The following is a 23,816-nucleotide window of genomic DNA, read 5'->3' as shown; positions in this document are numbered from 1 at the left end:
TTTCCTCCTCAGTCAGGAGACCAAGCTCATCCTCTCTGCTCCGGAGCCCCCACACACTCAGTGCCTCAGAGCCCTCAAGGCCCGCTCTTTCATACATGCAAGACTCCAAGGTCCTCTGTAAGAGGAATTCCCTGAGAGCAAGAACTGAGTACACACGGGCCTCACTTACTATTCTCTTATGAAATTTTACATTTATGACAATAGTTAAAAAAAAAAAGCAGACCAAAAAACCAACCCACTATCCAACTATTAGTTCTGTGTTAACAATGCACACCTAGCAGTACTCAAAGTAGCTCTGGTGTGGCAGTGAGGTATGAATTTGGCTCTGCTATGATTCTCAGGGCTTTGGCAGTTGTGTAATGTTATAATCACCCCCCTATTTAGTGATCTGATGTGATCATCCTCCATCTTTGCATAATGCCGATGCTGCATCTAACAACCTGGTCTTAGAACCTAACCATGTTGTTAAGTGAGGACATAGCCCCCAGCAGAAAGGACACCCTTGGTAAATTCACACATAGCTGCCCTGAACCACGTGAGCTTCTGTAGTTCACAGACCCTGTGGGGTGATCTTTGTTCCTTCAGCTGCCTTACTCCTCTTAGTGCTCCTGAGAGGAGGAGGAGGAGGAGGAGGAGGAGGAGTTGCTGCTCAAGACTGAACCCTTGTCAAAAACATCACCTGTAGGATTAGAACAGAAAGCACAGGTCTGGGCTGAGGCTCTGCCTCTAATTTGCTAGGTGGGTGAGATGTGGACATGCTCCCTCTCTTAGTCCCCACCTTTCGGGCCAGCTATTCCATAGGAGTGCCCTTTCTGCAGGGAACCAAGAAAACACTAAGAAAAGAACTTGTCCTCAAAAATCCTGAAACGGAGGGACCTGCTCATATGATTAGGTTTCTTCTTCATGTCTAAATATTTGATGTCAAATATCTTACATACTGTTGGGGAGGCATATTTGAGGATAAAGCCCAAGTAATTCTATAATCATACATAAATGGTGTTAATTAGAGAGCTCAGGTCTTTCATTCATAGGGTCACTATGAGTCATATTCAACTTGACAACACTTAACCACTGCTAAGTGAGACCAGTGTTCTATTTGGAGGAACATTCTTCTACTTTGTACATCACTCTTTGTCAATTTGCTGTACTGAGGTAACTTGGGTTTGCTGTGATGCTGAACCTTGTGCCACTGGAGTATCAAATACCCTAACGGTCTCCCAATATGGACAGTATTTGGTGGAGCTCCCAGAAGTAAAAGAGGTTTGGAAGCAGGAGTTGTATCCACTTCCTAAACCACATACCTATGAAAATTCTACATACTTGGAGAAATGACGACAATTATGGAAAGACATTAGGTCTTCTGTTCATAGAGTCACTATGAATCGTACTCAATGGCAATCAACAACAATGCTGCTAAGAGTGAAAGGTAAGAAGGGAGTCAAAATAAGAATACTCAGTTCAAGTTATAAAGACCAAAGTCCTCTCAGCCCTGCAGCTGTTCCACCTTCAACTCGATGGAAGAGCTGCTCACAATGGCCACCAAACCTACCCCTAAATAGGAAATGAGGGCGAGAAAGGAAGTTCTCTTAGCATTGTTTCTGGTCCTAGTACATCTAACACATCTAAAATTAAGCAGTGATTTATGGAACTCAAAGAAGCAGGGACCAGGCTCATCCACCATGCTCAGCAGTGCCCAGTAAACACTAAAAGCCCTAACATTACATGTACATAATCCACATTGAGTAATAGTCCTGAAACGTGTGACTTTGGCCAATGGTCACCGGTTTATTCTTTCCGTTTTCAAATCTAAGGATATGAAATGCTAAGGTCTCCTGTCCATTACCCTCAAGTTTTTCTTGTTTGGTTTGGCACATCTCAAGGGAAATAACATGAAGCATAAAAGCCAAATCTCTATTCCTGGACACGAATTCACTTAATCAAATCATGATTATTAACTGCAAAGAAGAGAAAAGTTACTGAAGTTGCTCATGCTGCCCCCACCACCCACCTCTCAGCTGGGAGTCATTCACACGACAGCCATGGAGCACTAGGAGCTGAAGAAGCTCCTCCTGATTACCGACAATCACCCAGTCCACAGGAAGCAGAGCCTCATCAGAGGCCCAAGATTCTCATTCTCTCGAATGATCTTCAGACTAACTAAGCAAGTCAACCCACTGATAAAACAGAAGACAGCAGACCTGATTAAACAGCAGTTTCCATTCAGTAATTCTCCTCTAGGCAATTTAGGACTCTGTGGTGGCCTAGTGCATCACATGTTACTAACTTAGGTCTGCAGTTTGAATTTGCCCACTGCTCCAAGAGAGAAAGAGTCTCCTCCAGTAAAGATATACAGTTTTGGAAAGGACTGGAAAATCGCCAAGAGTAGGAAACCTATTTATTGCTGCTTTGTTCACAATAGCAAGAGTTGGAAACAACCCAAGTGCCCATCAACAAATGAATGGATAGAGAAGCTGTGGTCTAATCACACAATGGAATATTATGCAGCACTGAAAAACAAAGAATTAATGAAATATTATACAAAATGGGTGACCATGGAGGAGGACATTATGCTGAGTGAAATATCTCAGTCACAAAAAGACAAATATTGCATAACACTATTGTTATAAAACAGGACTGACATGGGGATTGGGGGGGGGGAACTAAGAAAAGAGGAGATAAATAATGTACATGGCATTGAAACAGACGAGGAAGAGAACTGTATAAAAGGAATAGATGATTAGGTATTATTGGCATAACAAGAGTCCAGAACAAGAGCTGTATAGTAAAGTGGTCTTAGGGGGGACGACTGTGTAACAATGAAAGAACTTTTTTTTTCTTTTAAAAAAAAAGCTAACTGGGGGGGAGGGGAGGAAAGGAGAGGCTAAAAAAAGTGTAGGAAATCACTTGGTGGCAGGGGGTTTAGACAAACTTTAAAATAAACTTCCAAGTGTTATTGTTCTAGTCATTACCAAAGAAATGCCACTTTGTTAGAAGGAATTATGGTCCACATCAACGCTCTGGCCTTGGGCCACCATGAAGGCTGAAGGACCCTGCTCACATCTCCTCACGCCTCTAGACTCCACTTTCTAGAAGGACTGACAAATCCTGAGCAGGTACATGAGCTCAGAAGGCAGGCATCACTAGAGAAAAGGTAAGAGTGAATTTCTTTTCAGTCACTGAAATGAATTAAATCTATTCAGGATGACAAATAGGAAAAGGATCCACAGGCCAAACCAACGTAGCGTATCAGAAAGGGTGGCTGGGCACAGATCAAATATCCAAATATAGGCTGAAACTGCTTTGAAAACTGTTAAGAGCACACCTGCTTAACTAGGATGGTCAAATGGCCAAGGAGAGAGGGCAGATTAGAATTCATCACAATACTCTCATCAGGCCACAGCAAAGCTAATAGATCCCTAACTAGGCTCAAGAGTACTGACGGTGACCCCACCAGTTTTAAAATAAAGAGAGAAAGCCTTAGAAATAAATACAGCTATAAATGTTGTTGTGGATCAGCAAAATTATTAAGACAGAATCCAAACAAATGACCTTCAAATAAACTTCCAAACTTGATTTGCCTCCTTCATTTCTCCTCTTCCCTCAAGAGGGCCAGGGTGCCCCTCACTAGATGCCTTCCCAGGGCAGGAAAGGAAGAAAGACTTCAGAAAAAACAGACTCTTTATCTCAACCTAACAGCATGCCTTTAGGCAAAGTGTGATTTGATTCTCCAGCTCCACTGTGCAAAGATTCCACATTATGTCTGCCCAAGAAATCTAGTCCTCTTTTTCTCAATCCCACTAACACCAACTTCAACATGATCAGACTCATCCTATCCGTTAGACTGGATTAAGAGTGCAGCAGCCTGCAATCCAATCTCTTTTAGTACACGAGTGCTACTCAGGTGGAGAAGTGATGTGCAATGTGGCCTATATTCAAAATACCTTACACTTGGGTCTAATTCTGGACCAAGCCTTTAATGTGACATTCAGGTGACCTTGACTGGTCCAAGAATCTAGACAGGAAGAGCTGTACCTCTAGCAGAGAGGACGCTACCACAGCATGCTCAAGCCCCAGTCTTCTCCCCCCAGTGTGATTCTCAAGGTGGTTTACATGGTTCTTTCTTGTGTTCCACTTCTAGACATATCTGTCTTTTCTCAATGATTTAGTTGGCTATCAACACAAGCAAAGGAAGATAGAGCAAAGCAGAATCCCTGTTGCTCTTCCTATCCTGCTTGGGCATAACACAGGCTGGGGCAGAGGAACAGGTGAGGGGCAAGCATTTGCCTTCCCCAAAACCATCCCTAAAGCCATCAAGCAGGTAGGAGTGCCAGTAATCTTGCTGCCATCTTTCAGGATTCCTGGAAGTGGACAGGCACCGAGATAATCTGCCTGCGTTTGACAGACAAAAAAATATTTAAATGTAGAGGACAGGACAGCCCAAAGTGCAGTTGTGAATAATGCCCAGGATTTATGCTCCTGGCAGAGCTCTGGAACATGACCTCACAAACTCCCCAAACAAGCAGGAGAGCATGCACCGTCCAGCCCTCTGCTTCCTGCGGACCCTGTTCATACCATATGAGCACAGACCATCACAGGCACTGGGCAGTTCACTGAGGGAAGCAGGGCTTACACATTCTTTGCCTTTTTTGGTTAGAGCAGAAAGCCAGCCCTGACATGCTACAGATGAGCTTTGAGGTAAGAGGGTCAGAAACAAGAGGGGCTGACACTGCAATGACCTTTCCACAGGAACTTCATTTTCAAAACAAACAAAATTATAAATGTGTATTATAGCAACTCAAGTAAGGAAATACTGATCAAAATGTAAACATTGTCAAACCTGTTTTCTTTCTTGCAAGGAAATATTTACATTAAAAAAATTATGTTAGGAAAAACCACCATAGCCAAGCCCTGATGAGACAGGACTTCCAACATACATGCATGCTTTCCTTTGTCTTGCTCTGTTGTGCTACAGGACATATGGTACATAAAATCCCCCACTGCTCCAGTACTCCCAGTTAAGAGTCACTAAGGGTTATTAGGCACGAAGCTGTTTCACGAAGGACCCTGTTCTAAACGTGACTGGCCACACTAAATTTAAGTCAAAGAATGACTTAACTTCTACGATGGTTGAAGGACCTAATAAAAAAGCTGACCCTCAGCCCCACCATGATCCTGCAAAACCACGAACACACAGACCTGTGCCACCCTGCCACACTATCCCCTAAGGTCTGTTGCTGTTGTTATGTGCCATCAAGTCGCTTGCAACTCATAGCGCCCTTATGTCCAACAGACCTAAACCCTGCTCTATCCCGTGCCATTCGTACTGCCTCTAACACCCACCCACCCCGATTACTCTAGTCACTGAATCAATCCACCTCATAGAGGATCTTCCCTTCCTGCACCGTCCCTCCACCCTCCCAAGCATGATGTCCCTCTCCAAGGACCTGTCTCTCCTTACAACATGTCCAAAGTATGTCAGACGAAGCCCCAGAATCCTTGCCTCCAAGGAGCAGCCTGGTTTAACCCTCTCCAGGATGAATCTGTTTGTTTTCTTGGCAGTCCATGGTATTTTCAATACTCTTCTCCAGCACCACAGCTCAAAGGCATCAATTCTCCTTCTATCCTTCCTAGTCATTGTCCAACTCTCTGATGCATAACAAGTGATTGCAAAGACCATGGCCTGTATCAGATGCACCTTAGTCTCCACAGTGACACCATTGCTCTTCAGTACTTTGGAGAGGTCCCTAACAGCAGACTTTCTCATCGCAATAAGTCTTTTCATTTTCTGGCTGCTGGTGCCAAGAGTGTTGACTGTGGAGCCAAGCAGATTAAAGTTGTTAGCAATCTCAATCTCTTCACCATCCATCCTGATGCTGCCAATTGGTCCAGTGGTGAGAATCTTTGTCTTCTTGATATTGAGCCTCAATCCATACCAAAGGCTGCAGTTCTTGACCTTCTGCAGCAAGCGTTTCAGGTCCTCCTCAGTTTCAGCAAGCAGAGTTGTGTCATCTGCATAACGCAGATTGTTGATAGATCTTCCACCAATCCTGAGGCCACACCTCTCCTCATAGAGCCCAGCCTCTCGGATAATCTGTTCTGCATATAGGTTGAAAAGGTATGGAGATAGGACACATCCCTGGCATACACCCTTCCCAATTTTGAACCATGCAGTGTTTCCTTGCTCTGTTTCTGATGACGGCCTCTTGGTCCAAGTATAGGTTTCACATTAGCACGATCAGATGTTCTGGGATTCCCATTCTTCTCAGAGTCAGCCACAGTTTGTTATGATCCACACAGTCAAACGCCTTTGCGTTATCAATGAAACACAGATAGACATTCTTCTGGTATTCTCTACTTTCAGCTAAGATCCATCTAACATAAGCTACAATATCAGAAATGAGCCCCTACCATAATCTATAATTAAACTAATTTTTTATTTTGGGGAGGATAAAGCAGAATACATAAATTTTTATGGTGAAAATAACAGTATCACTTTCCATTTTTTTCTAAACATTCATGCGGAACAAAAACCATCACTAACCTTCTAGACCTCTTTCCCAGCCAGCTCCATGTTCCCATATGACTTAGTGGCAGCTGCGACATTTCAAAATGATACATTCTGGGGTGTCACAGCAGGGCTGGAGCTGCTGAGTAAGACGCTGGGGAAGACAGAAGGAGAAGAAATTGTGTCTCTCATTCCAGTGCTTGGGGCCTCTCAGCTCCATCACCCAAAGAAGAAACCAAGGTATATACAAAGCATTTCCCCAAAGGAAAAGTGACAGTATGACTATAACTAAAGTATCCAAATGAACTGTCCACCCAGAGGTGTCAGAAGGAATGGGCTTCTCAAACTGGATAGAGTGCCACAACGTGCTTGCATGGACATCCTTCTCCCAAGAACATCAGCACAAAAGGTGATGGATGAGAGAGCTTCTCCTGCTGCCAGTGAGAGGCTGTGTCCTCTTCCCAGTCAGCCAGGATAGGTATAATAAACAAGGAAGGAACAAAAAACTTATTATCTCTGTATAACTAAGCCAGTGATGGGAAACCTGGTAGCTTAGGGATAAGGTGTTATGCTGCCAACTCAGTGGTATGTGGTATGAATCTATGAGTTGCTCTAAAGAAGAGAGCTGTGAAATCTCCTCCCATGTAATTTACTGCTTCTGAAAACCCGCTGGAGGGTCAGCTATGGGTCGGTTCTGACTTGACCATACACAACAATCAGCTGACAATAAAAAGATATTTTAAAAAAATTAGATCAATTTTAGAACAGAGAAAATTGTCACACTTTACTATAATTCCAAAGTTAAATATTTTCAATTCAACAGATGTTCATAAGATGCTTCAAAAACACTAGTTAAGGGACACAGAGCTTCTGTTAAGAGTGACAGGAAAATATGGGAGTTGTAATGCTCCAACACATGACGGGAATATACTGCTACTGAACTAACTGTGCATGTAAAGAATGTGGAAATGGTAAACCTTTTTTAACTAATGTAGTCACCACAATAAGGAAAAAAATTAGATTAGCAACATATATCCTCAAAAAAAAGCCAAATACAACTTACTTTAAAAAATGCACCTGGGCCCTTTAAAAATGCTTACATTCAGGCACTGGTTATCACATGATTTAAAAACAGATGAACCCCAAATATCTAAGTATAACAACAACTATTTATAATCGAGTCTTTCCTGTTTAAGTTCAATGTTAAAATGCACAGTTCTGATGGGAAAGAAGAACTACCCTCAACAATCATCATTTCTGAGCTATACATCAGGAAAAACGAGAGAGAAAATAAAATAAAATTAGTACTAATGGGTTATTAAATCTTTCCTCCCATAAAATTGAGTACTTCCTAGATGCTGGTTTGAGAAGTAAAAGAATCCTTGATCCAAGGCCCCTTTTCTTTAAACGTCTACCTTCAAGGCTAGGGCAAAACAGCAAAAGGAGTCAAAGAATTTTATGGCTTAGGTAGCACATAGTCCAATCTTATCAATTCAGAAGTCCAAACACAGGAATGGACCTGCCGAAAGGTATTTGAGTCAGGTCTGATTTAGGGTCAAAGCCCTCATCTCATGGTGATACTCTTCAAACTGATGTTGCCATTGAAGATCGACTAGGACATAGTTCAGAGATCTGCAATGGCACCAGGCACCCTAGGATCAGGATGCACTGTGCCAGATATTAGGCTAAGGTTGGATTTAGAGGAATAACAATAAAGACAAAATTTTATGGTCTGGTTGGAGAAACAGTCAAATAATCTGCCAACAGCATGGCAAAGTGTTCTGTGCTCTGAAGGAAGAGGTAGGCGTGGCAGCACACTTTGTAGGGGGGAGGACTTGGTTTTAAAAGGGGTGGGAATGGAGAAAACTTCCTCTGGAGGCTCATGCTCTCACTGGGATTCTGAGAAGTAGGTTCTTCTTGTTTTGGTTGAAGCCCAGGTATGACTGTTTGGTTGTTTTTATTTCATCCACAACTGTCTGTGAACTGACTGGATTTGGCTAATAATAAGCCTGTTTAGAGCCAATCAGGGGCAGGGTATTTAAAAGTCAGACAGGACCTCGGGCCCAGTGTTAACTGTCTTCAGTAATGAACACTCTTCTAAGTGGTACAGCACTGTTCTATCAATTTGCTGTACTGAGGTAACTTTGGGTTTGCTGTGATACCAAACATTGTGCCACTGGTGTGTCAAATGCCATAATGGTTACCCATGGTGGTCAATGTTTAGATTGAGACAGGCCTGGATGCAGTCCTAAACAACATACCTCTAGAAACCCTATGAACTTAGAGAAACTACAATAGCTATAGAACAGGTTCAGGTCTTTTGCTCAAAGGGTTGCTATGAGTCGTGTTTGACTCAATGGCACATAACACCACCACCACCACCACACCTCAGACCTACAGTTATTTGACCCTAAACTCTGGAAAGAGACTGTTTACCAAGTCTCCCTACCAAGAATTCTCTGACCATCTTGTAATGACCCACACCAGAGTCTCCAGCAGAGGACCCAGGCTAAAGCTGTGGCCATCACACAGTGGTTTTTATAAAACAGAATTAAAGTAAATTTAGTTGGGTTTTTTTTTGTTTTGGGGTGTTTTTTTTTTTTTTTTTAAAAATAAGAGTAGCTGGTAGGATTGGAAACTGGAAGTAAAATAGAATGTTTCTGCAGTGGTAACTACATAAGCAAAACCTATGACAAAGGCCAGTATGGACAAAGTGTAATGGAACACAGTCGACTCGAAGACTGAGGTCAGCAAAGGTCAAGTCAGGGAAGAACGGGAGAAACACAGCAAGCAGGACTTGGGCCTACAGTCTTAGAATGAAGGGAAGTCACTTCAACATTTAAGCAAGGGTCAGAAGGTGCATTTTGAAAAGATCACAGAGATTGTCATGTGAAGAATGGATTTCAAGGTGTTAAGAGCTAGGGCAGAGAGATCAGTGATGAGGGCACAGAAGGTGGATAGGCTGAGAAATGCTGGCAATTTAAACTTGAGGAAACTGTTGGGTGGCTGGCACAGACCAAGTGAAGGAGCACAGATTCAAGAGAAGATTGCATGCAATGGCCTGGCAACTACTCAGATGTGAGAGATGGGGAAATGAGGTCAACCTGGCAGAGGTGCAGTCGAGGAACTAAGACAGATGGAGATGAGAGGAGGCCAAACTGACAGATAAGGAAGATGGAAAAAAATAATGAGCGTGGGCAAGATGGAGGAAGAAAGCAATGAAGAAGATGCTCTAGAGTTTGAACGTTTTAATTTGAAGTATCTGTGAAAATAAGTATATAAAAAGGTCTGAAGTATAAAGAATGATCAGGACTGAATATTTAGGTTTCAATCATCAGCATTTAGGGATAGCTGAAGCCAGTTTAAAAAAAAATTCGAGGGACAATCTGATTTGACGGTACACTCACACAAAAATAATAAAAAAATAACCCCAAAAAACATTCATAGGACTAGGACAAAGAAAAGCTTATGGAAGGTTACAAAAGTACAACCAACATCCAGAGGGGTTGGTATGAAGAAACTTGAGGAAAACACATTAAGGGAAAATTAAGAGTGCGAAGATATTTTAGCTCATCTTAGATGGATTTTGGCTGACAGCAGAGTACAAGAGGAATGTATATCTGTGTTTCATTGACTATGCAAAAGCGTCTGACTGTGTGGATCACAACGAATTGTGGCTAACTCTGAAAAGAATGGGGATCCCAGAACATTTGATTACAAAACCTATACCTGGACCAGAAGGCAGTCGTCCGAATCGAGCAAGGAAACTGCATGGTTCAAAATAGGAATGGGTGTCCCATCTCCATACCTTTTCAATTTATATGCAGAAAAGATCCTGTGGGAAGTTGGGCTCTATGAGGAAAGTGGTATCAAGATTGGAGGAAGACTCATCAACAACCTACTTTATATGCAGATGACAAACCCTACTCACTGAAACTGAGGAGGACCTGAAGTGCTTGCTGCAGAAGGTCAAGGACTGATGCCTTCAGTATGGATTGAACTCAACAAGAAAACAAAGACTTTCACCACTTGGCTGATGGGTAGCATTATGATAGGTGGTGAAGAGATTGAGATTGCTAACAGCTTTAGTCTGCTTGGATCCACAATCAACATTCTAGTTACCAGCAGCCAGAAAATCAAAAGACGAACTGAACTGGGAAAGTTTGCTGTCAGAGACCTCTCCAGAGTACTGAAGAGCAACGATGTCAGTCTGGAGACTAAGGTGTGCCCGATCCAGGCCACCATCTTCGCAAGTGCTTGCTATGCATCAGAGAGCTAGATAACGACTAGGAATAATAGATAGAGAATTGGTGCCTTTGAGCTGTAGTGGAATGTTGAATATACCATGGACTGCCAGAACAGGTTTGTCCTGGAGAGGGTGAAACAAGGCAGCTCCTTGGAAGCAAGGATGCTGAGGCTTCTTCTGACATACTTTGGCCAAGCTGTAAGGAGGGACCAGTTCTTGGAGAGGCATATCATGCTTGGAAGGGTGAAGGGACAGAGAAAGAGAGGAAGACCCTGGATGAGATGGATTTATTCAGTGATTGGGGTAATGAAGGTAGGTATGTCAGACAGTCAAGTTGGTACAAGACAGAGCAGGTTAGTGCAACAATGAATGAGTGGAAGCCCAGAATCTCTGTAAAAATTAATAAAATATAATTATAGAAAAAAAAAAGACAGAGCAGGTTTCAAGGCTATTGTACATGGGGTCGCTATGAGTCACAAGCAACTCGACAGTACATAACAACAACAACAACATTATACCACTGCTGGGGGATCCTGTAGGCAGCCACTTTAGCTACAAGGGTTTCCTTCTGAACGTCCTGTATGAGCCCAGGTGGCACAGTGGGTTAAATGTTTGGCTGGCAATCTACAACTCATCAGTTTGAACCACCAGTCACTCCTTGAGAAAAAGGTCAGGTAACCTGTTTCCATTAAGATTTATGGCATCAGAAACCCAGGGGGTAGTTCTACTTTGTCCTATAGGGTCATTATGAGTTGGAAATTATTTGACAGCAATAGGGAGCTCTGGTGATTAAGTAGGTAAAAAATTGCACTGCAAAACTAAGGAAGGCAGTTCAAGTCCACTGGTTGCTCTGAGGGAGAAAAATTGCCAGTGTATTTGCAAGAGGGAGAGAGCGTTTGTTTACTGAATTCTAACTACTGAATGCCTATAATCAACCTTGAATTTTTGCCCCTGTAACAGAAAAATTGCTTTCTGGCCTTATTTAATGTGGTACATCCTAAAAATACCCCAAAATGGCTACACTTATGCTATGCTGACTGAGTCTTAATAGACTTTTTTCCTTCTACTAGACTTGTTTTTCTGGTTCTTCCTAGAACGAAGGCAAGCAGACTATTTCCCCTTATCACGCAGGTGGTGGCTGTTTTTTCTCCTAAGTTTATGTATTGCTAACATTTTTCAGCCTGCGTGCTTTTTGATTTTGTTATGTATTGGAGGTTGTTTATGTAGGGGTATAAAATGTCTAGAGGCTTCCCCCTATCTTCAGCAGTAATTCTCTGGCTTGTTGCCACCAAAATAGTGCAGTGCTGCATCTTTCTTCCGTTCAGTAAGCTTCTTGTCCCAACAAACCAATTACTATCTTTTATTTTGCCTCTGGATGAGTTTTTCAGTCCATCTGTGAACATGAACCCCGAGAGACTTTCACTCTGGGGTATGAGCCTCAATAGTTCATGTTTTCTATTTTACAGAAAGAAAAAGTCAGAGATATACTTTCCCAGAATACAGAGTATCTCTCACAATCCAATTTGATTTTCTTCAATATTCCAACTTGACATGGTGGCAAGAAAAGGGCCACCTTTCACAGAAGCATGAACATTCGTAAAGACTAAAATAGATCTTTGCTCAAAATAACATGTCCCCACTAGGTCAACTAGACACTTGGTCACTAAAGCTCAAATTTCTGTAATCTGAACCTTGCTGTCAGAGTTATGCTCACTCAAGTCAATGTTAAGTAAGAAGTAACTGCTGTTTCCCCACAGCTGCTTTGGATGTAAACAAGATAATTTAGAACTCAGGAGAGAGTGCCATTTGTCTAATTAAGCTATTCAGTGTTTACTCCTCATAAAACAAGGAATAATCCTTAACTTGTAGAGAGTTTTTCTAGAGTCCTTAATACGCTTTAGAAGAAATCAAGAACCCTAACCAGGAATGCATAACTCATTGCCACAAGGTTGACCCAAACTTCATAGCCACCCTGCAAGACAAAGTAGACTTGCCCCACTGGGTTTCCAAAGCTTACATCTTTACAGAGCAGAGCACCGCATCACTCTCTCTAGGAGCAGATAGTGAGTTCAAGTCACGATCCTTCCAGCTGACAGCTGAACGCTGTAGCCATGATGCCACTAGGGTTCCTAAGCTTGTGGCACATAGATAAGTCCTTCAGTGTACTTAAAGGCAAGTGGACATCTATCTGAACATATACACAACATATTTTTAGAAATCTACAAGAACAAAATACAAATGCTGAAAGTCGAAAGTGGGAGAAAAAAGAAAAATGCCCATAAAAAGTGGAAAAGAGATCATAAATGGCCAATAAGAATGATCATTAACTATCCAATCATAGGTATTTACATATGCAGCCACTTAAAATGTTTACCAAATTTCTGGTAATAAGTGAAAACGAAAGTAAATTAAGTAAAAAAAGAAAACTGTCTAGAAAGTTAAAAACCAAACTTAAAAAAAAAAACAAAAAAACACCCAACAAAACAAAAACAACCCATGTCTACACATTATGATCTACAATTTTAATTTTAAAATAGGAAGAAAAATAGAAGTAGTTATCTTTCATATAAAAATTAAAAGTCACTCTTTTCTGGGTAATGAGATTATGATTATTTTCCCTACGCTTTTTTAACTAAGTTTCCTACGATGTATTACTTTCATAACAGTATGAGGGAAACGGGAATGAATGATTACTGGAATAATAATGGATAGTTTGGAGGACAAGCAGTGACAAGGGGTCCAGATGCTGTTGTGACTTAATATGTACATACACTTTATGAATAATTAGTGTACCCACACCAGCTGAAATTCACTCAGTGAAGCTGCTCTAGATGGCAAGAGGAATTTACCAGAAGGTGGAATATAAATATAAAAGTAATGCCACTATGGCTGAAAGTAAGGAGCGCTTGGTTTAAAGAGGGGAAAAAGGTATACTTGCGTGGGTATGTTTTTCAAAACCATCTTTAAGAAATGAACTCCTGTGTTTAAAAAAAAGGTAAGTAAGGAGTTCTTACTGGGAGATCTTTGCACTTTTTCAATGTGAAGCCTCACATGTTGACCACTCCGTGATCACAGGTCACCAGGGATGTGAAGTACATGATAATGTAGCGTTTTTCCCCTGGAGTGAGAAGAGATAAAGTAGAAGAAAAGATTTCACTTTGTAACATATGAAGAATGCATACACAAAACCCTGGCTGCAAGTGCCGAGTTATGAGAGGCATTTGGGGGGTGGGCAGTAGGAAGGCAGTACAGCCTCACAGGGTATATTCACAATGACTGAAACGAACAGAAGGAACCCAAGGGTCCATCATACAGCCTCTACATTCCAAATCTCTCACATAATGACCAATCATCTCAGGGATGATTTGCACTGAGGGGAAGTCTGGGGGGATGAAAAAGCAGAGAGGCAGCTACAACCTGCTGGGTAGGAAAAGATCTGAGTGCCCAACCCTCAAGACCACATGACAGGTGTAAGCAGAACCACCTGCTTCAACGTCCTGGTAGCCCGTGGTACCAACTGTGCTAATCTAAGGAGAAAAAGTTATACGCCTGGGAGGAGAAGCAGGTATAGAGGGCTGTGTGGGTAGGCGGGGGTCTAGCTAGAAGGAGCAATGAGGCAGCAGCTAAAGGAGGCCTCTCAGATTCAAAGGACAGATCACTGGCCAGGTCAGCAGATCCTGGTTCTAGTCCCCAGATTTCCTGTGACCTTCAGTTACTCCTTTAAGCCTGAGCTATCACCTGTTACTATACTTGCCCTTATCCTGATGGACAAGCCAATATACCAGCTTTGATCAAGTCAGGAAGGGGGGAAATCTGTTACAAAGTTTAAATAAGGAGCTCTCAACCTCCACCTACAGCCTGTCCCATTATGGAAAAAAAAGGTTTCTAACCATCTGCACCCTGAAGGGAGATGGGGAATGCTGCCAAAACAACAGACTGCCAGCAGTTTGGTTTAGTACCCCTCAGCTGTAGCCAAAGAATTTCTCAAGTTGTGATAAGGAAGTTGCAAACAGAAATATAAAGAGTTACAAAACAACATTTGATTCTGGATCGCTTCCTCCTTCCCAGCTGTGCTGTTTGAAATAATGACTACTCCTGAGAATTTATTTTAGCCAAGGGGACGAGGTACCAAGCTGGGACAAACCACACCGTTTCAGCGAGGACACTTAGAACCTTGGCGGTAGAGCAGTGAACTTGAGTGAACTTCAAAAGGCTTTCTCTGAGGCACTCCGGAAAGCTTTCATGCAAGCATTTTAATCCTTCTAAAATAGATATCATTTCTTTAAAACGAGATTATTGGAGAAGGATCACTAACTCAGTGTTGGCTACTCTTCGGTATAAGATGCCTCTCTGCTGTTGCTTTCATGCAATTGGAATTTGTTAAAACAAAAACAAGAAAGAAACACAACCTAGTAGGAAGTTACCAGACATCCACCTGGGTTCGATTCCTGGTCCGAGATGAGCTTTTCTTTAGCAATTTAGAAGTCAGGTTACAGTATCTCTAAAATTCTTTCCAGCTCAGTAAGCCTGTTAATAACTTCACCTCTACATCCAGGCGTCCACGTGTCACTTTACATTGTACAAGTGGCTGCCGTGACCGTGCCCTGGTCACTCTGAAGGCCCTGTCTAGGGATGGCGGTGGATGCTGTCACTGAAAGGCAACATCACTGCCCTCAAAATGAGGCTCTTGTTACCCACAGCATCTAAGCCAAATACTCATCACTGTACTGTTGGAATTGACTTCTTGCTGACCTTCCACTGGATTTCTGAGGCTGTCAACAGCACGGGGGTAAGCTGACGTCTTACCACGGCACAGATGCTGGTGGATTGGAACCATCGAGAGGCGGTCTTTGGGTTAACAGTCAAACTCGCTATGGACCAGGCCACTGCGGCTCCAGCCTCTGGGATGTTAACAGATCAATAACTAAAACTGTTGTTGTTAGGAGCGTCAAGTATGCTCATAGCGACCCTATGAACAACAGATCTGAACCCTGTCCTATACTGCACCATCCTCAAAATTACTGACACATTTGAGCCCTTTCATCACCTGGTCAAAGGTGTCCCTCTCCTTCACCAACCCTCTATCTTTCCAAGCATCATGTCCTTCTCCAAGGAATAGCCCCTCCTAGCAACAGGCCCAACGTACATGAGGCGAAGCCTCACCATCCTTGCCTCCAAAGAGCACTCTGGCTGCACCCTCTCCAAGACATATTTGTTTGTTCTTTTGGTTGTTCAAGGGACAGTGCTCTTCTCCAACACCACAGCTCAAAGGTATCAGTTCTTCTGTTATCACTATAAGTTTCTCTGGTAATATAAAAAAAAATCTGTAGCAGTAATTAAAGACCTAAAAAAAGAGAAAGAGATCCCATGTTTGTAGGTCGAAAGACAATACTGTTAATAGCGACTCTCCAAAACAATAGAGATCTAATGCTGATCCTATTACTATTTCAAAAGCATATTTCTACAGAAATGGAAGGTCAATCTTTAAGTTCTTATAGAACTGCAAGGGGTCCACATAACAAAAGCAACTTTGACTTATACTTTGCAATTTTAAAACTTAATACAAAGTTATAATGATCGAAACTGTGATACTGGCATAGGGCTGGACACATAGACTAATGGAACAGAACTGAGAGTTCAAAAATAAACCCATACAAAGTGAGTTCTGACAAAGATGCCAAAACAGTCAACAAGAAATTTTTTCTTCAAGAAACAGTGCTGTAAAAGAATAACGCTACATCCTTTCCTCATACTATAATTAATAACTAACCCAAGATGGATCAACAACTTAATTAAAAAACGAAAACTCTTTATTATGATCAAGAAAACACCTGAAAATCTTCGTTACCATCGAAACTGTCAAATCCAAACTTGACAACAGACCCTTAGATGTGACACTAAAAGTATGAGGACCACCATTGCAATAACAAAAAGATACAACTAGATTTCATTAAAAATAACTAACAACCCAACACAAAACACCCCAAAAGTTTTATGCTTCACAAGACATTAATAAGAAAATTAAAAGACAACCTCCATACTTGGAATAAACATTTTCAAATCATAAACAATTCATTAAGAGTCTGTTATGTATATTGGGCTGTTCAGGTCTAGGAAGAAAGGCCTGGCATTCTACTTACTGATGACGGTAGTGTTCCATTCCATTGTGCATGGGGCTATCATGAGTTAAAAGTCAGCTTGCTGGCAGATAACAAAAACCAAACCACTATATAATATAAAGAGCTGCCACAATAAGGTATCACTCAACACTTGTGTTGTTGTGTGCCCTCGTATCAGAATGACCATAGCTGACCCTCCAGTAGGTTTTCAGATGCTTTTAAATCACAAGGGAGGCAACTTTCATCTGTGGAGCAGCTGATGGACTCACTTTGCAACATTAGGGTTGCCAATGCAACTTCTTACCAGGAGGTCATCACAGTTCCCGGAACACCCACTGTTGGTTTTAGGTGCGTCACAGAGAGAGACCTTGTGAACAAAGATCTATCTGAACCCCGTTCTAGCCTCACAATTTCTGACACACAAGTCCACTGCTGCAGTCACTGTGTGACAATCCATCTCATTGGGGGTTTTCCTCTCTCACTGACCTTTCTAAGCATGATGTTCCTTTCCAAGAAAAGCCTCTTCTAGGAACATGTCCAAAGTATGTGGGACAAAGCTCTATCAGGTTTGCCTCCAAGGAGCACTCTGGTTGCACTTTCTCCAAGACATACTTGTTTGTTCTTTTTGCAATCCATGGGATAGTCAATGCTCCTCTCCAATACCAGGATTTTGGCTATCTGCCTTACTTATGACACCTCCCATCTTCCTTTTTGCTGGTGGTTTTCCCCACGATCTTGTGAGCCCTTTGAAGGGAGGATACACACCTTGCTCACCTTTCTCCCTCTATACTTTCTGTATATTTACTACTTCCTGTACCCTTTGTATTACTCCTATCAATACCAGATTTTGGTGTATGTGGTAAAAATGATGCAATCCAAAATGTCCCTTTCTGTAAGCCCAATGTCTTGAACTTTTAAGCAGGAAGAGAAAAATCTCTGAGAGAATGGATTGTTGCTGGTAAGTACTGTTGAGTCAGAACTGACACCTGGGTTTTCAGAAGCAGTAAATCACATGGGAAGAGACTGCCTAGCTCTCTCCTGCAGAGCAGCTGGTGGATTCCAACTGCATGCCTTTGGGTTGGCAACACAACTGTGTACCACTAAGTCACCAGAGCTCTCTATGAGAGAACGGATACGAGTGCAAAAATGGGGGGTGGCCTGGGGAGAACCTCTGTGTGGCTTTGGAGTTCACAGTATTAATGCATCTTTCACGTGGCCCATGATGTTGTTTGGTGGCACTGGGTTGACCACAACTCACTGTAACCCCATGAAGAGATGGGAACCTTGCCCCACCCTGCCCCATCCTCATGACCTTTCCCAGTATGATGTCTTCTTCCAAGGACCAGTCTCTCCTGACAACATGCCCAAAGTATGTGAGGTGAAGTTGCACTATCCTTGCCTCTAGGGAGCAGCCTGGCTGCACTTTACTCAAGAAAGACTGACTTATTCTTTGAGCAGTCTATGGGATATTCAGTATTCTTTTCTAACATCTCACCCCTAATCAGCAAGTTTTACCATACAAGGTCTAAGACTAAGTCTTTGATGGAATGTGAGAGAAAAACCTTACAGTTTGGAATGAGACCGCACATTTTTAGCAAGGATGAATATAAAGCTACCTTTCAACATATGTCCTGCATCTCATCGTTTACTTTTTAAAAATGAAGCAAGCCTCATCCCATTTTTATAATTCGTGGATTTGTTCTAGCAGCTGAGAGACATAAATTGGGATGGAGAACTCTGAATTCAGAATTTGTCCTTTCCAGTCATGAGATATTCTCGTGTTCTGCTTTGTAAACAATGCAATCCCAACATTCAAGTGAGTTCAGGAATGTGGACAGAAAACTATAGAAAAGACTCAAATCTGATTCACTGCTCTGCTTTAATAACCTTCTGTGGCACCTGAGAGACAATCGGTTCCACAGAAACCAGAACGAGTCCTAAGGAGATGTACAGAGAAAAGTGTAATTGCAGGCAGGGGAAACAGAGTAAAGAGTTAACTGAGTGGACCAACCCAATCTCCTTCTCAAAGACTCTGTCCTCTATGGTTGCTTGCCACGTTCCACCCAACAACAGCTGCTCATGATAATCAATGTTTGACAGATCAGAGAAAGCCCTTAATGTGTCGCCAAGGGGCAGTTCAACAGATGGCATGGTGACTTACAACCAGAATCATTAATTACACTCTCTTATTAGTCCCGGGGCACAGTGCTGAAAATGCTTCCTCAGTGAAAGATGAGCATTTCAGATAAATGACCGTCTGCTAAGCCCGTGTAATTCCCTTTAGGATTTCTGGTCAGTACTGATCTCTAAATCCAAGGCATACTATTTTTACAACCATTTCCCATCTTCCACATTCAAGCTTGCTAGCTAGCTGTGCCAAGTTCCCGCTCCTACTTATCCATCATGGCTCTCATAATCACTGCAGGTAAGGAGCTGGTGAAAAGTGCCAACCACACACTCCACCCCTCAAGTCCGAGAACTGTGTTAAAGGCAAACCCTCCACTCCCGGCCACAATGCCTAGAAGCTCCTTTCCCCTCCCTTTGGGCCAGCAGGATATTTTCTGAGTGCAGAGTATGGAGCCTCTCCCCTCATCTACTGTATGTGAGGTTGAAGAAGTTTCTCTTGTAATACAGTATTCTCCAACCACAACCACCATGTCCTTCCTTCACAAAAATCACTGCTCTTCTCCATCTTTTTTTAAAAAAACACCCCTGAAAAGGAAGTCAAGCACAGCCTAAGGTAAGCAGGGTTTCCCAAATGGTTACCCCACTGATTCTTATTCCAAGGGATAAAGCACTGAGGCTATTCCACCCCGTACTTCATCAAGAAGCCAAATAAGCGCCCAGTGAGGAACTCTTTCTTTCAAATTCCACTTAGGACACTAAGATTAATGTCTTCATTCAGAGAAGCAAGGAGTTCCTTCTCAACTGTTTTGAGAACTAAGCTCCATAAACATTAAAGTGAAATTTTAGAACTGACAACTTGGGGAACATGGAGGATGTCCACTGACAGCGTAGTATGGACATAAGTTAGAAATAAACTTCAAAATAACCCAAAAAAAGAAATTTTTAAGCATGTCTTAATACTATTAAACCAACATGTCCTTGGTTTCATTGACTGACCTCTTCTTTTTGTACTTCAATTTTTATCATTTTTAAAATAAAAATGGAACCAAAAGTGGCATTAAGATCCTAAATGCTATAACTAAGCATTCATTGTTTTTTTCCAATCTGATCTGTTCTTTCCTGAATATGTAACAACTTCAACTGTGCTCTTAGGTGCCATCCATATCCAACTCCTGGCAAACCCTCCGTACAACACAACAAAACCCTGCTTGTTCCTGCACCATCCTCACAATAGCTGCGTGCTTACACAGATCCCAAACGCCAGAGATACTTAAGTCCACTGTTGTCATCAATTTTCAACTAGGCTTAAGTAACTTATGGAATCTGATAAATGCTCCTATTTCATGACTTCTGAAAAGATAAAAATGTGCTAACAAACACATTATAAAAACTACCTAATAGAGACTATAGGAAGGAAAACTAGGGAAATCTGGGCCTGCTTTGCAATTACTCACTTCGAGTTTTTTCTCCTTTTCCGACAAAACATCTTTTTGGTTCTGGGTATACTCCACCAGCATCCGAGCCAGCTGGCGCCGGTCTTCCAGTTCTGCTGCCAGACGCCCGTTATACTCTGCTAGTAACAGACAAGCTTCATCCACCGTTTTTGAAAGACGTTCAGCTGCTTCTTTGTCTAAGTACAAATGGACCCAAAAAAATTAGAGACAATATATAAACATCACAGACACAACTGCAAATGTTTCTGGGGGAAGGTTAACAGTTTCCCTCCCAATATACAGAATCCAATAATAAACCAGAACCTCTGAAGCAGCAATGGACTGGCTGACAAAGAAACCCAAAGGCATTCACTCCTGTCAAAAAGATGGATCTGGAAGATGTCAGAGAAGTGGTCAAATCAAGGAACCGAAAGGGAGCAAACTGTGAACATTGGGCGAGACTGAAAATAAGGTTCTGAGGGTTGTTTTAAATTTTATTATTTGTGTGTGTGTGTGTGTGTGTGTGAGAGAGAGAGAGAGAGAGAGTATGGTAAAATCAGATCCAACTGGTACAGGAGGAGATTGCTCCTCCCTCACCATCAGGGTAGCTGGTGGATTCGAACCACATGCCTTTAGTATTACAGTGTAGCTTCTTGCCACTAGGCCTCCAGAGCTCCAGTTCTGAGCTTTTAAAATGGGAATAGTTTGGCAGTCTAGGCTACCTGGGGGATCATGGGGGACACCTAATTCTCAAAGCCCCATTCTCCTCCTGTGCAATATGGAGAGGATCATGAAGAGAAGAAGTACCAAACACAAAGTACAACCTACAAATAGTAATCCACAGGTCATTTCCTCTGTTCATTTTCCTGTGTATAAAGTGGGAACAGTGTTAACTGTCCCTCATTTAATCACCACACACCTGGAGGTTTTGGCAGTAGAGGAAGCACAGTGATGGGGTGTGGCAGCACACACTGTACAGGTTGTCCCCAGGAAGTGTATCAGTTCCTCACTGTATTTTTAAGAATTTGTAGGTAAGTCAGAACTGGTGCATATGCTTATTTAGTCTTACTTTTGTACAAGAAAAGGCTCAAAGCCTTCTCTATGATTTGTGCTGCACATATTGCACGTGAAAGTGATTGTGATGAAGACTTTGCTGAGTGTAGGAATATGGTTCAATTGTTTGAACCAAAGAGGGAGGCCAAATTTATAGACCATTAAAAGGCAAGGAGATGTCCCTAGGGATCCCTGGTGGTATAGTGGGATGCCAGTCAAAAAGGTAGTAAACTGAACCCATCAGCTGCTCGCAGGAGAAAAATGAGGCAGTCTGCTCCCATTAAGATTCACGGCCCCAGACACCAGAAGAGTAGCCAGTTTGCAAAGACTCAATAGCAGCAATAGCTTGGGGTTTAGTCTAGGTGGTGTCTACCTGCTGCCCACCGCAGGGCTCGGCTGCATAAATCAAACAGCACTGAATCATATTTGACTTTCCTTTAGTAAGAGGATCAGGAGTTAATGTACCTCGCTCCCGCACATAATGGGCACTGTTTTCACGAGGCCTCATTAAGACTGCCACCAGCTACGACCTCGCAGCATTTCTGTAGTAATTCCTAGAATCACTGTTCAAGCTTTAGTTACTCCAGTAGCTTCACTGTTTAGTGAATGAGTTGTTTCCAAATCCCAAGATAACACATGGACAGTCCACACCTGCAGACAAACGCGTATCCCACGATTTGAGGCAACAGATTTTCCTCTTCTCATCTTTCATCCAGAATGTACCTCCTCACCTGTTATTTTTTCCAACAGAGAAACGTCCTGAACTTCCTGAGGCAGGGAAGCAATTTTCTGTCGAACAGTTGCATCACCTGATGCAGCATTTTCCAGATCTTGCAAAGCTTTGATTAGTTCCTCAGTCTGTACAAGAAAAATACAAAGACCATGCTCTATTAAGAGACATTTGAGTTTGAAAAAAATCAGGTGGAGTTAAAGAAGGGGAGAAAAACCTGAAATTCTTCTTTCCTGACATTTAAAAAAATAATCTAGTTACAGAACTTACACTAAAGTCAATGATATGAGTTCTAAGGGGCTGTGCAAAACTTACTATTCTGTGGCAAGATAAGAATAAAATTCTAATTCTTTGAGAGCAAATTTAAAAAAACTCCTTTATGGCAATTAAAAACCCCCAGAACTCTGATCCATATTTAATTTCAAATGATATATAATTTGTAATACAGTCTCCAATAAAGAATAAAGATATACATATGTTTATCAACTATATTTATCTGATTAATTGAAATGTACACCATCTAGTTCAACTCTTCCTTACGTTTGCACTTAAAAAAAAATTAAAAAGCGTTTTCTTGTGGTTTGGGTGTTACGTTTACAGAGCACATTAGTTTCCCACTCAACACCTTATCCGCATCTTGCTTCATGGCATTAGTTGCAATCCCTCTTGGGTTTGCTTTACAAAGATGACATTTTCCATTTTGGCAGTGACTCCTCAAATTAAACATGGCAAACTCACTAAGTACAAATAAGGAGGCAGAACACAGAGAAAGGACAACAAAGGATATGTATTCTTAGTACATCAAAGGAGGGATTTATTAAGCTGTCAGAAGATTCAGGATGCTGACAGCTTAGCCAATACCTAGGAGTAAATAGCTTCATAGGTGGTAATTATCCTGAAAGTGAGTAATTACGGCTGTTCAGGTTGTAGTTCTAAATACAAGGATCTAGGACCTAACAGTGCATCATTATGGCGCACTGGTGGCACAGTGGTTAAGCCCTTTGAACCCACCAGCCACTCTGGGCACCAGAGGCAGCAGTCTGTATCCATAAAGATTATAGGTTTGGGAATAATGAGTTCTCTTCTGTCCTGTAGGATTACCATGAATTAGAATCAACTCAACAGTAGCAGGTAATTCTAACTGCACAAAGCTTGTAAGTTAACATTTGAAGAGTCCAGCAATGCAAACCTAGTTAATGCTAGTTCTCATTTTAAACAGGTTAGCTGTAGCAAATTTGCTAAGGCCACAGACTGCCCGTAAAACAAACTACTTACTTAGAAAGAACTGTGCTACCAGAGAAAAGCCATGATAGAAAGAGAGCATTTGAATGCTATGCTTTTCAGTATAATTTATTCCTTTCTCAAAATTCTATTTTTAAAAACTATTTTTATTTTCTACTTGTGGAAAAAAAAAAGAAACCAAACCACCAAGTCTAAGTACTTTAATAAACCGAAACAATCTATCCCAAAGTCAAGGCAAATAAAGACAAAAGCAAGCCAGCGGCTCCACAAGCTACACTGTGGAATCCACTGTGGTACCCAGTGCTCCAAGTGCTGCCCTCTGGTGATCCATACTCTTAGATATTGGTGCCACCTTGTGGCC

General features: G+C 41.9%; 1 protein-coding gene across 1 annotated transcript in view; it reads right to left on the bottom strand.

Moving 5' to 3' along the window:
- Positions 1–23,816, bottom strand: part of RPRD1B (regulation of nuclear pre-mRNA domain containing 1B) — a 50,783-nt gene that overhangs the window by 880 nt on the left and 26,087 nt on the right. Inside the window, exons 5-6 of the mRNA XM_006881518.1 lie at positions 22,215–22,341; positions 20,452–20,627 (exon numbers count right to left, since the gene is read on the bottom strand). Coding sequence (XP_006881580.1) covers positions 20,452–20,627; positions 22,215–22,341 — 303 coding nt within the window. The remainder of the gene's footprint in view (positions 1–20,451; positions 20,628–22,214; positions 22,342–23,816) is intronic.

This window comes from Elephantulus edwardii, unplaced genomic scaffold, assembly GCF_000299155.1.
Source record: "Elephantulus edwardii isolate Elephantulus edwardi_28Jun2011 unplaced genomic scaffold, EleEdw1.0 scaffold00015, whole genome shotgun sequence".
Lineage (NCBI taxonomy): Eukaryota > Metazoa > Chordata > Mammalia > Macroscelidea > Macroscelididae > Elephantulus > Elephantulus edwardii.
Note: the sequence above shows the minus strand (reverse complement) of the source record. Positions and strands in the feature narration are given on the sequence as shown.